General features: G+C 58.6%; 1 protein-coding gene across 1 annotated transcript in view; it reads right to left on the bottom strand.

Moving 5' to 3' along the window:
• NCOR2 (nuclear receptor corepressor 2) overlaps positions 1-14,074 on the bottom strand; it is a 212,644-nt gene that overhangs the window by 68,958 nt on the left and 129,612 nt on the right. Inside the window, 1 exon segment of the mRNA XM_035723877.1 lies at positions 312-463. Coding sequence (XP_035579770.1) covers positions 312-463 — 152 coding nt within the window.

Genomic DNA, 14,074 nt, shown 5'->3' with positions numbered 1-14,074 from the left:
GGGGGAGGAGGTGAGGAGGCAAAGAGCTTCCAAAGTCATTGCCTAGATTTATTAGCTCAGGAGTAGAGCTCAAATGAGCTATCAGTCTCTGAGGTCTCCAGAGGGTTTGAGGAGGAAAGGGCGGGTGCGGGGAGAAGGGAGGGGGCCGGGCAGGCTTCCGGCAGGGGGGCTGTCAGGTTCAGACGGAGCCGAAGGCGCCTCCCTTCCCGGCAGGCAATCGGCAGATGCCAAACCGCTGTCCTCACAGCCTCGAGTGGAGTCAGGAGCAGCTCCCCACCGCCCAGGGCGGCTCGGCGGCTCGGCGGCCTTACTTGCTCAGCTCCTCCTTGTCGTTCTCCACGTCGGGCTTCTCCTCCTCCTTCTCGGACTCCTTCTCCTTCTCCTTCTCCTCCTTCTCCTCCTGGTTGCTCCGGGGCATCTGCTGCTGCTGCTGCTGCTGCTGCTGCTGCTGCTGCTGCTGCTGCTGCAGGGGGAGGGCGGGGGCGGGGGGGTAGGGAAACAGAGATAGGTGAGTCTCCGCACCCAGGCTGAGCAAGCCCTGGCCACAGCCTGCGGTCCTGCAGCCCACGGGGTCTGGGGAGGCGGGAGTCCCGGGCGAGGTGTAGAAATTGGAAGCCTGGACTCAACTCCTGCCTCCCCAGTTTGGGGGCTGTGTGACCTCAGATGAGGCTCTCGAGCTCTCTGTGCGGATGCTGCCCCTTGAAAGCAGGGCTATTCAGCCTGCCTACACCTCAGCCCGGGGCCAGGAGGCGGAAATGAGAGCGCCCTCACCGAACTGGAGTCTGGCGTGGGTGTTAAAGCGGGACTGACGCCATCAAGAGCACGGGGAGGGCCGCTGGCCGGCCGCTGGCCAGAGCAGGCTGAGCGCCGGGGAACCGGGGGACGCGCCCCTGACCAAGCTCAGGCCACCTCTCCACCTGTCACCACATCTGCAGAATGGGTGGGCAGGAGGGGTGTGCTGGGCCCCGGCCCACTTGAAGGTGCTTGCTGCCATGTCGAGGACCCACTCGTGCCAACAGCGGGCTTGCTCTCCTCGCATCGAGGGGAAGCGAACCCCCACTTTAGGGGGAGGAGATGAAAGGGGCTCACAGCAAACCAGCCTCCTCCCGAAGGCTCTTATTTCATCTGCCCAGCGGCAAGGCAGGTATGGCCTGCCTGCCCCATCACCCTAGGCCGCTGAGCCTGCCCACGTCAGGACAGGGGAGAAAAGTGACAGCGGCCTGCTCCTTCCCGAGGGGTTGCCCGACTTCCTTTCTGCCCTGCCTGATTTCTTTTAAAACGTACACTGATCCTCTAGGCCACCCCAAAGTCCTCCCTGCAGGCAACTGCCAAACCAGACCATCTTTCCGTGCCGATGAGCCAAGTGAAGGGAAAAGCCTTGCCGCTGAAGAGCCTTGTGCACGTGGCAGGGGTACGGTCATACCGATTATCAGACAAGGAGAAAAAAACCACGCTGATGGAGAAGGGGGGGCAAGCAGGGTGTCGCTCCCTCCCTGCGTCTTTCCTCCGCATCAGGAACACACGCCCGTCCGACTCCAACACCCAAGGCTGCCTTGGCCTGCAACCCCCTCCCTAGACCTTCTCGTGCAGCTGGAATTTAGGAAGCGGGGGCAGGGAGCATTCGGCAGACGCTCGGGCCCAGAGCGTGGATCTGCATGCTCACAGGGAACGCTGCGCTCTCTGAAGCTGCGGCAGCAGCCGCCCTGGGCCCGCCTGGCTTGGCTCTGCCTCCCTGTCTCCAAGAACCCCCTCTATTCTGTCGGAGGAGGCAAGGGGCACCATGGCTGGCCTTGGACCAGCCCCTCCACCCCCACCATGTTGCTGCCAATTTCCGGTGGCTGGCCCTTAACTAGCCTGTCCCTCACCCCCAGAACCCCTCAAACACTAAAGCATAAACTTCCCACCACCTGGGGGCTGTGGCCACCTCTCACACCCAAAAGGCAAAGTCTCTTTTGGAGCTGTCCGTCCCAGCAGTGGAAGGAGGGACAGAGAGGTTTCCCGGTTTGTTCCAACACAGCGTGCCCTCTGCACACTCGCCTGACGAGGGCAGGGGTGGGGGAGCAGGGGTCAGGGACCTGGCTCCAGGGCAGGAGAGCGAGCGTGGCTGATTGGGGAGGGGTCCCCTGCCCCATGGGCCACCTGGTGTGGCTACTGTCTCCACCTATCAGATTTGCTGACTTCTACAACACCTGGGAGGCTGACGCCGGGCTTTCCAGGGGCTTTCCGACCACAAGAAGCTTGGCATCTCCCAACACCTGTCTTCAGCTACATCTGCACTCACACCGCCCCGCCTGGGCAGCCTCACTCCAAACGTTTTCTCTCGCTGTCCCTCCCAACGGCCACACGGGCCCAACTCCGGGCCACCCTCCAGGAGGCACCTATCATCATTCCCTGGATCTAGCCTGGTGGGGCCTCAAAGCGCCCTGGGATCTCATCCTCCACAAAGCAGACCACTGCCCACCCCAGCACAGCCAGGAGGTGCGGCTCCCCACCCACGGGGGCCCAGCCCGCGCCGATGCCTCCTGACTAATAGGGGCAGAGGCCCGGGGGAGTCTGCCATCTGTGCCATACTGAACTACGTGCCTTCCTGCGGCCCTCCCCCATCAGAATCCTGGAGAAACCCCGCTAGGAAGAGGCCAGCATTTCCCGAGGGCTGACTACACGCCTGACACTGAGCTGCGCACATTCTATCGACTGGCTCCTGGCCTTCTGAATCCCAAGGATAGTGATGAAGATGAAAAACCAAGAGTAGCGGTGAGCTGGGGCTCAATCCACAGAGGCGGCCTGTCCCTGGCACCACACCAAGCACCCTGCAAGTGCTACCCTGCTCCATGCCCTTAGCCAACCTGAGACAGAAAGGGTAGTGACCCATGTTCCCATCCTGCAGGGAGGCAAAGCCTCACGGTCTCAGACGGAGGAGAGCTGATGGCCTGGTCCCATGGTCCCCAAAGCCCTACTCAGAGTCTCTGACCAGAATCTGGGGCCTCAGGTGTGTGTGTGTGGGGGGGGGTTCTTTGGGCGTCCCTGCCCCTTCCTACCTAGCCCACCCTGTCCCCCGTTTAAGATTCCTCAAGCCCCCACCTGAGCCTGGGCTGATCGGTAACCAGCCCCACCCCTGAATCATCATCCACATCACAGCACGAATAACAAAAATCGATCCAAGTGCCGGGCCCCAGGCACTGTTCTATGAACTGCAATCACCTCCTTTACCAACCCCTTCATTCTCCCACTTTACAGAAGAAACTGAGGCACAGAGAAGTCGAGTGACAAACCTGGTCAACAGCAGTGCCAGAATTCCAGCCGACGCCCGAGTCAGCCCTGGCTACGCCTAGCCCCCTCTCCTGCCATCTCCGCCTGCCCTGGCGGGCCCCTCACTCCTCAGCTGGTGCTCTGAGCCAGATTCCCCCGACCTGTGCCCACCTCGTGCGGAGGCTCAGGAGTCCCAGTCAGCGCTAGAGCCTGGTCACTATTCCCATCCCTTCCCGCCCAGGTGTGCAAGCCCAATGTCAGACACCCGTGCCTCTGCCCGGACACTTTCCCAAGCCCTAAGCGCAGGGGTGGGGAGGAGGGGCAGCGCAGGAACACCGCCGTGGAGCTGTGGCACAGAGCCCCCAGATGGCCTCATGGTGCCCAGTGACCTGACCGCCATCTCCCTTGGGAGAGGTGTCCCAGCACGCTGAGCTGTGTGGCACCGGTGCAGGGGACGGAGGGAGGAACCCCAGGTCCAACCTGGCCTGAAACACGTTTTCCAGTGGGAGAGGCTCGCCAGGCACAATACTGACCATCTGCCTGGCCTCCTGTTGCATGCAGGAGATCAACGGGCTGATTTAGGAGTGCTCCATTCACTCCAGATTTATGGGGCGAGACGGGGCCCCAACTCACAGGCCCCCGCAGCCAGGTCAGTCTCCGAAAGCCTTCGATGGTCAGGACAGCAAACAGGAGGACGAACACCCACTACGGCCCCCCCTCTGGACCTCAGGCCATCCCCAGCTGTGGATGCGCATTTGCTGGCTTTCACGGGCGATTCAGAGCCAAGGTTCCCACTGCCTGATGGCCGCACACACAGGTCACCTGGGGAGCTCTGGGAAGTCCTGACGCCCAGGCCGCGCCCACACCAATCACAAATCCCCAGGTTATTCTGATGGGTAACCAGGCTTGAGAACTCGTGCTTTAGACAAGGAACCGACAAACTTTTCCTGTAAGAGGTTAATTCTGTACGGCCACAGGTCCACTGGTTTCTGTCATAACTGCTCAACTCAACGCGGTTTGTAACTTGAAAGCAACCGAAATGTAAACAAATAGGCATGGCTGTGTGCCAATAAAACTTTATTTACAAAATAGGCAGTGGGCCAGATTTGGCCTGAGGAGCCATAATGTGCCCACCCCTGCCCCAGACCACCGCTGGTCAATCTAGACCGTGCACGGATCAGCTGCGGATAGTGGGGGAATGCAGATTCCGTGTGTCTGGGGTGGGCCTGAGCCTCTGCATTTCTAGGCAGCTTCCTGGGGAGGCTGATGCTGCTAGTTCCCAGATCACACTGAGGAACGAGGCTTTCAGGGATCCTTGTTTCACAAAACACACCCAGGACCCTTGCCACTGGCAGCAGGTGACACCTGTGGACCCGGGGGTAGATCCGGAGGCCAAACCCCCATCTCAAACGACTGTGGAGCTCATGAGGAAGGGTCTACCTCTGCTTTTCAGACGCGTCAACGGTCAGGCTCACGATGGGCTTCATGCCCAGTACTCAGTTGGGCACGTCCCTCCCAAACCACAGCACGGCTTTGCGGAAAACCTGACCGGATCTATGGTTAGCCAGAGCCATCAGTTCCCATCCCGAGGGACCCCTGCTTCCGGAGCGCTGAGTGCAGGACAGGCAAGCGGCTACGGAGCCTACACTGTGCTGAGCCCCAGGCCAGGGCTGCACGGAAAACTGCACAAATAAAAACACATCCAGATGAAGCCTTCTCCTCATTCTATCTGTGAGTTAACGGAATCCTCCCAACAGCCCCTGGGACTACCTCTGTTCTATAGAACAGGACATAAGGCCACAGAGAAGTCCGGGAGCTCGCCCCAGGTTGCATGGCATTTCCTAGCAAGATCCTACGGGCAGGTGCTATGCCTGCTACCTGGGGCTGGGAGGTCACAGGCTCCCCCCGTTCAAACCGAACCATGCCACCACCTGTGCGTTCCCCCCACATTCATGCTCTGAGCCCATAAGGGGGACACCATGCCACCAAAAATGCGGTCCCCAATCTTCCGGAGCTGGCGCCTCAGCTCACAGAGACAAGAAACTCTGCCAGGGCAGAAGGAGGCTCAGTGCCGAGGAGACTTTAGAAGTCACAGCATGCGGCAGATGTGGTGGCAGTTCTGCCTGCCCCACAGGGACAGGGAAGGAGGCCTCTGAGCGGAGTCCCCAAAGGCTTTTGGTTGACAAGGATGAGAGGGGACACTGCAGGGAGAGGACCTGCCTGGGCAAAGGCACAGCGACATGAACACGAGCACTGTCCCTACCGCGCGACATACTGGACATGGCTGCAGAGCCTGGCCACCTTTAACCCCACGCTCAGACACACGGCGGGCACCCTGGTGGCAGTGGACAGCCACCGAAGGCTCCCGTCAGCGGTGGGGGGGCAGGGAGGGGAGACAGGGGATGACATCTTCTGCCCCATGTTGAAGGGCAACTCGGCAGCCGACCAAGGGAGGCATGGCTTAGAGTCCAGTGAGAGCTGACGGGATTTGATCCTCAGATGACAGGTCCTCAGGAACGTGCCGTGAGAGCTTCCCCGTGCCGCACAGCGCTGCCGGCAGCACCATCTCAGCCACTCGACCATGCGCCCCCAGTGAGCAAACCCCGAGAGGGGTTCTGTCCTCATGACACCTGCCGTCTCTCGTCAGTGGGGACGAGGGGGCCCAGGAGCCCAAGGCAGGGGGGAGAACTGGGGTCAGGGGGCAGAGGTAAGACACAACGGAGTTTTCTGGTCCTGGCGGCCCCCACCTGACCCCTCGGCTCCCTACCCTCCTCATCCAGTCCATCTGTCCCTCCTGGAGAAACACAGACAGGGGACGCCCCCTGAGTCCAGACAGAGGTGTGCTGAACTGGCTCAGATCAGCTCAAGAGAGCAGACTTCAACTTTCAAGGATTTTGCAGAAAAGTTGTTAAACACAGCCGTTACTAAAAACTAACTACATGACCTTACAGTTAAAGAACTTATGATAAAAACAAAGGTAAGAAGTACTCAAGATGCATCACTCCCCAATTATTTGACTACACAGATCCGTTATCTATGCTCTTGAGGTTATTTACATCAACTGCATCCACACAGCGGAAGTGGGACAGAATACTGCGCTGGGCACGCCCCCTCCCAGCTCCACCTTTGGTGACATCACGTCGGTAGCTTAGATCTGGCACGGTGGGAGTATTTATACCACGGCAACTGTTACGTGCTACAAATCGGGGCTTCGCCCCCACAAGGCTGGTTGCTAAACACTCCCCAGCACTCCCCTGCAAACAGATGTGCCAACAAAACCCGAGTAGCATTTAACACACACACACCCATGACGTCTGTTCTGCCTGCAGGGAGATGTGTGGTTGTGGCAGCCAACGCTCTGTTTGAAATCGTCGATCAGATCCTGTCCTGCCACCGGGAATAAAATCAGTGGTCTGACAGACCACAAGGCCATGGGATTTAGCCCCTGCCTGCCCCTGCTCACTTCACCCACTTCCCCTGGGACCGCTCCCTCCCCCTTGCCTCCGGGAAGATGCCACATTTCATTGCTACCTCAGGGCCTTTGCACTCACTGCCTGGGATTCTCCCTCCAACTCTGCCTGGCTGGTTCCTTCTTATCCCTCAAGTTTAAGCCCAAATGATACCTCCTCAGAGAAGCCTTTGAGGTCAGCTCCCTAAAAGCTGCCCTCCCTCACATCAGCTACCTCCTGACATTCTGTAGCCCTTACTACCACCTCAAATAATCATGCTAATTTACTTGCGCACTGTCCACCTCCCACACGGACCTGTCCGCTCTGGGGAGCTCGTTTGTCTTGTTCACTGTGGAATCACGTAGAATGGGGACAATGTGAAGTCATGACACAAAGGTCTCCAACATGGCCACCACCCACCCAGGATGCTCCCTGAGCGGTCAAGACCAAGGGGGACCCTCCTGCCGTGACCCACACTGGCACAGACCCACACAAATGCTGCTCTTCTGGTAACTATTTCCTGACTCTTGGCAGCCCAGCTTGAGATGCCCGGATGTGGGGTCTGTCAGCCCCCCACCTCTCACCCCCTCCCAGGGTCCAAATGCTCCACACTCACATTTTCTGGGCTGGGCTCACGTTTTCCATGTCCTTCTATGCCTTTGATGGGGTATGCCTTGGACAGCGGTGGCAGAGACCCAGGTCTCCCCAGCCCCCACATCATGGCCCGTGAGAAGGCCATGTTTGTCTTCTTCCAAAACGGCAGCCCAGCTTGCTCGCTCCCTGGGGTACGGCCTCTCCTGGGAAGGAGACCACCCACCCTCCTGAGAACAGTGGTCCCTGGAATATGTCTGGGGGGCTGCAGGTCCAGAGGGGCCTCCCACAGGTCTCTCGCCTCCTGGGCAGGAATCAGGGACATCTGCTCACTGAAGCCCTAGATCCGGACAGTCTGGCTCAGCCCGGCATGCCCCCAGCAGCGCAGAAGCGCCACCTCCTATAGGCCTGGGCCGCCCAGGAAAGTCGGATAGACCCCCAGGCTAGAGGCCCATCTGGGCTCCAGGTCGTGGTTCAGGACACGCACACCCACGCTTACCCAGCAGGCCGAGAGAAACACAGCCCCACCCGGGGTCAGTGTGGCCGTATCTGGCCTGCCCCACGTCCCTGCCAGACTGCACTGGGGGGAGCCCTCAAGTGATTTCCTCAGCCCAAGGGGGGGCAGCCAGGCCCTGGGAGCCAGCCCCGACTGCACAGCAGCTGCCCCTCCCCGCGTGGACTGCGCTTGGCCGGGCCTGTCCTGGAACGGCCTTCCAGGTCATGCTGTCCCCCGGGAGAGCTGCCCCAGGCACGGGAGCCTCTGGAGTGCCTCAGCAACTGGAACAAGGTCACCTGTCCCTTGGCAAGGAGCGGGAAGAGGAGGCTCAGAGGGGCAGGAAGAAGGATCAGGGAGAGGGGGAGAGAGGGGGAGGAAGGCAGAGAGGCGTGGGTGTGGGGAGGGGAGAGGGCCACGGATGAAGGCACAGGGGGAGAGATACAGAGACCCACACGTGGGGGTCGAGGGAGGTGGGACACCAAGAGGGAGGCAAGAAGGCGAGAGGGGGCTCAACCCAGAAGACACAGGAGCCCGCGGTCAGTGAGTGGTCAGCGGTGGGAGCTGGACCGGGCCACAGAGAAGAGCCACGGAGCACAAGGACGTGCAGGCCAGACGGCAGGAGGCCACGTGGGACCCCTGCATATCCCCCTCAGACGCCCCAGGGACAGGCCAGCAGGCTGAGCCCCAGCTGCCCAGGGAAGCGCTCACCCCCGGGGACACGCCCCCTCCACGGCACGCCCCCCGCCCCCCGCCGCCATCACCTGGAGGGCCACCGTGGCCCCTCGATCACAGCCACAGCAGGGATGGGCCCTGCTGCCTGGCCCAACTCCGCCTCGCACTCTCAGCTCCCCGACGGCCTGCATAGTTAGGCCGACTACTGACCACAGCATTCCTGGGCTCTGCTTCTTCAATTAGCTGGGATAATGCAGCCCCTCTGTCCATGAATCATGAACTATAACCACTGTACCGTCATCCGCCTCAGCCCGTGATTCACCTCATAGAGAGGATGCTCGGGCCTGGGCCCAGCCCCCAAGCACGCCTGCCACTCAGGGGTGGGTCTCACGGGCCAGGGTCCAGGAGCCGGGGGCTCAGCTCCCACCTGTCAAAGCTCAGGTGTGTGGGCTCCATCGGGGGTGGGAGTGAAGGGGCTGGCATTCTGGAAGTCTAGGGCTTGGCCTGCATCTCCCTCCGTCAGAATATGGAGAAGTTTCTGGAAGGTGGATGGCACCCTCTGTTAAACACAGAAGTGATCCTGGTGCCCCAACAACCAGCGCACTTGCCTGGCCTCCAGGGCTGAGCACCCGCGCCGTGGATGCCAGGGGGCCCTCCCCTCTCTCGGGGCAGCCGTCTGACGGTCTACGCCCAGAGATACCCAATGACTGCTGCTTTTCATCAAGAAGTTTTATGTTCCACTTTTGTAACCATCCACGCTTTCAGATGTGACCGTCAACATGGTAAACAAATGGCTTGCACAGGGCGAGTGATGAGGGTGTGACAGGACAGGGTGTCACCTGAGCAGACGCAGTGACGTCTTGCTTCACACGCTGTGGTTAAGCATTTGAGAAGGTCATGACCACTGGGAAGCATAGTTTGCAAATACGAAAACGCACAGGGTTAGTCCCCCGGAGGAACTGGCCAGGTGCCCTTCTAGAAGCTGCTTGCTGCCCCCACTGCTGCAAGTGCACCCAGCTGTCCATGCACGGCCTGTGGACTGAGACCTGGCCCTGTCTGCCCACCACAGGACACCTCAGAAGGGCCATTTCCGCTCATCTCCCCTTCAGGATCATCTCCTCCCACCCCCATCTGCCAGTGAGCCTGCACCATGCCTCAACTTCCCCTTCTGCCAGCCTGCTCCCTCCCCCGCCCCTCCCACCCCCCCTCACCACCACCACCAGTAAACCTCCCACAGGCTGAGGTTCTGAGTGGTCCAGACCAGCAGCCAGTATTGCTGGGTGCCTGTTAGAGATGCGGGCTCTCAGGCCCCAAGGAGGAGCCTGGCCCAGCAGTCTGACTTTTGACAAGCCCTCCTAGTGACAGCTGGGAGACCCTCAGCTGGACGCCAGCTCTGTCTCAGGTCCGTGACTCAGCCTGGAACCCCAGAAGGGGACAGCCTGAGGACACTGACTGCAGCAGGAGCAGGTGGTGGTGTCCCCTATGTTCTGGGGAGAATAACTCCCTGCCATCAGCACCGCGGGTTCGCCTCCTCCCCAGACACGGGGATTTGAGCCCGGGACCCACTGAGACAGAATGGTGAGGAGACGGGCACGGGCGAAGACAGCACGGTCCGTGAGGTGTCAAGACAGCCATGCCCAGCTGATGCCTTTGCCCTAGCTTCCTGAAAGGTCACGGTCTGATCTGGCTCCCAAGGCAGAACTTTTAGTCCTGACATGCAGGAGGCACTCCATACACGCCCTCAGATGAACACACAATCCTGGGCATCTGACACCTGGTGGGGAGGGCCCACCAAGGGGCACCTGTTGGGCTGAGAAGCTGAGAGGCCCCTCATGGCCAACCTTAGCCATGGTGTGGCCCCAAGCCACGGGAATCACAGACAGGCACCATAGCCTCTGTAGCCACTGGCCACCTGGAAGAAGGCGGGGACATGCATGGGGCTGGGGGAGCGAAGAGAGACTGCAAGACAGCCAGAGAGGGGGAGACAGCCCTCCATGTCTCCCAGAGCACAGAAGAACTAAAAGAGACGGGAAGAGTTTCCAGCTGCAGGCCTCCCAGAAGCCAGGTGCACGTGGGGCCAGGAATAGATTCCCAGTGAGTGGAGATGGGACACCCAGACGGGGCTGGGGGCGTGATGCAGATGGGGGATCAGTGGGGCGCATCCCGCCCACAGCAAGGTCCATCTGCTTCCTGACGCAGCAGGGCCTACACAGACCAAAGAACCCAGGCCCTACAAGGTCAGTGAGGGACAGCTTCCAAAAGACGAGCCACACGGCCAAAAGGTGGCAAATGGGATCACCAGGGTCTCCCCTTGGGCTCCGACGGCAGACTGTGCTGGGTTCGAATCCTGAATACGCCACTCACTAAGAGCAGGTTCCTCACCTCCCAGCACCTATAAAGCGGACATGATGGCAGTACCTCCCCCCGATAAAGCTCTGAGTGAAAACGCACCCGACCCCTCACACAGGTCCTGGGGCTGAGTGAATGGCCAGCAGCATCGCTGTCCCATCATGCCACAAGGCCAGTGCCTGGCAATTTTGATAGGACTCCCCTGTCTCGCTGGCCTCCCAGCGTCTCCCCAAGAAATACTGGCTGAGACAACCTACGTCTTCCTCCAAAACTAAAGGGACCCAGGAAGGTGGGGCAAGCCTGACTTGCCTCCCGTGCCAGGCTGCAGGAACCCCTGCCCTCCTCACTGCGACACGTATCAGCAGGATCACGGCCTTTATAAAACGAAGCAGAAATAGGGACGCTCGGGCCCCATCAGTAACTGCATCTCAGATTAATGAGAGGGGCCGAGAGACCTGTGTCTGCCATTTATTTCACTGTCACAGGGCAGAGAAAAGACTTACAGCCCCAGAGGCAACACTCGGGTTGACCCGTTTATTCCGTATTTATGAACAGGGCCAGTGGGCAGTGGTGAGGGCGGTGGGTCTGCCTGGCACAGAAGTCTTTCCAGGATGTGTGTGTGCATCTCTGTCGCCAGCACACCAGCAGCCCCAGCTGATGAGAGGGAGGGGAAGGCCACCAAGCCGTGTCCCCGCTCCCAGGAGACAGGGGCCTCCCGCCCTGCTTTCTTCCATCTTTCTGCGAGAGACAGAACACAGAGGCATCCTTTCTCCATCCTGGGAGCCCCAGCCTGAGGCACCAGCCTGAGCAGAGAGCAAAACCTCACCGGAGAAGCGGTGCAGACACTATGGCTAATCCAAGACGACGCAGACAAAAAGAGGAAACAGATGTTTCTCCTCTGCTATACAATATTCCAGGGCTCCCCAGCGCCCCAGCCTTGCGTGCTCTGGCCTCTGCCCCCAGTCACACATGATCCCCTCTTTACCTCCACCACCCAAGCCTTACCATTCTCAAATCCAGAGGTCTTACACTGGGGGCCGAGGACAGATGGAGAGCAAATATGATTAAGGGCACACTTACCATGGTGAGCACTGAGTAACGCAGAGAATTGCTGAATCACTCTATTGCACACCTGAAACTAACATGTTAATTACACTGGCATTATAATTAAAAACTTAATTTAAAAAGAAAAAGGGCAAACCGGAGTTGTTTGGCCTATACAGTCAATGTTTTGTTGTTGTTTTTCATCATGCAACCTAAGATGGAAAACTCAGGCAATTCCACATAAATCCAGATTTCCAACTCATCCTCAAAAATCGGCTCTGGCAGTACGAGGACACTTGGCCAAACGTCAGCAGGGGTGGACCCAGGTCACAAGCGAAGTCGGCTACAGGCCTCACCACTCCCTGCTGCCTCTCACGGAAGCTGAGGTCAAGTGTGAGCGGCCATGTACCCTCACATTTGTACTTCTGTCTTCCATAGAGTAGAGAAACAATGCTAGTGACTCATCAAACATGAGCAGAAGATCTGTCTCCAAACCTTCATTCATTTAACACCCTGGAAGCTGTTAAGACCCCTGCTCCAAAGACTCTAAGGGCACTATGCTGTCTCATACCCCAGTGCGTTTGTACCTTCTGTTCCCTCTGCCCAGGACACCCTCACTTCTGTTCTTGTCCTTTGAGGAGCCGCTCCTTTACCTCATTTTTGAAGGCCCCTGCTCTGTGGAGACTCTCAGACCGCCGGCATGCTATCCGGGAACCACCTACGTACTCTGGTCTATACAACCGGCGAGGAGCTCCCTGTGCCCAGCACAGAAATAACCGATAAACAGAATTAACACCACAGAATAAAAGGCATGGCAGCCGACACCAAAGATGAAGGAGCTGACACCCCCAACCCTCCCATCCGGGACTTGTCCGGGGATACCCCCCCCTCCCTAAATGACCTCAACACACACAAGTCCTCATCTCCCTCCATGCAGACATGGCTCTCCCCATCTGAGTCAGAACCCTTCCTCCTCCAGAGCCCCTAGCCCAGCCACCTGGAGGGGCCTCATGAGCCTACCCACAGTGATCCCACAAAGGCAGGGGGGTGAGTGAGGGCACACACACTAGGAAGACAAGCAGGAGAACTGGCACACAGTCGGTGCTCAACAGATCTCTGATGATGGTTTTTAAATAAACCTAAAGGCCTTTAGCTCCCCTTCTGTTTTGCCACAGTCCCCACCACTCCCTACTGCCTTTCATGCCTCAGCATATTTATGCTCCCTGCCTGGAATTTATCTGAGTTTGTGCTTCTCAGTCTAGAAAATTCCTGACTGCACTTTCATTTCTAAAACACCACAGCTGGGGGGTGGGAGGGGTGGGAGGGGTGGGGTGGCTGGGTGATGGATGCTGGGGAGGGTATGTGCTATGGTGAGTGCTGTGAGTTGTGTAAGACTGATAAATCGCAGACCTGTACCCCTGAAACAAATAATACATTATATGTTAATAAAAATGCATAAATAAAAATAAATAAATAAAATAAAACAAAACAAAACAGCACAACTGGGTCTTTGAAATTAAGGAGCTCCAAACCAGTAAGACTTGCTTTTACACATCTGTTAGATGGGCAGTCAGGCTGGTCAACTGTGGCCACACAATGCTCAAGGAAAACCCTATCCACAAACCAGACACAGCCACCCTTCAACGCCCCAGCCAAGGAGAACCAACACTCAGTCCCAACCATTTATGCCTGACTGCAGTGAGGGGTTACTTACTCTCCTCTCAACAAATTTGCTCCCTTAATTACATGTAGCTTAGCCAACAGGAAAGTGGGTCCACAGTGCGGAAGCACAATTCCCAGAAGGCAAGAGAGGAGAAGAAGGATGCCGGTTAAGAACCCAACTGTGGGACTCGACTGCGAAGCGCCTCACACTGGGCGCCAGGACCCCACCAGGGATGGCTGAGAGCCACGCCTCAGGACCCCTGCCCTGGCCAGCCCGGGGAAGGGGAGACGCCAGTGTCAGGGAGAAAACCACAGGACCCTCTCATCCCGCGTCCCGCCACTCCTGGCCTGCATCACTTTCCCCTGGGCGCCCCAGGCCAAAGGCCCCAGGAAGGACGCACCTCCACCAGCTCCAGGCAGCACCCTACAGCAGTGCCCCAAAGCCGTCTGCCCGTCCAGCCCAAATCCCTCCTCCAACAGTGCAAGCCTACCTCCTCCAGCAGTCACATGCTCCCAGTACTGCCCCGAGCTGATTTTCAACAGCCTGGAAATGAAGTGAATC

Source organism: Zalophus californianus, chromosome 14 (assembly GCF_009762305.2).
Source record: "Zalophus californianus isolate mZalCal1 chromosome 14, mZalCal1.pri.v2, whole genome shotgun sequence".
Taxonomy (NCBI): Eukaryota; Metazoa; Chordata; class Mammalia; order Carnivora; family Otariidae; genus Zalophus; species Zalophus californianus.
The sequence above is the reverse complement of the archived record's forward strand: the minus strand, read 5'-3'. Positions and strand labels throughout refer to the sequence as shown.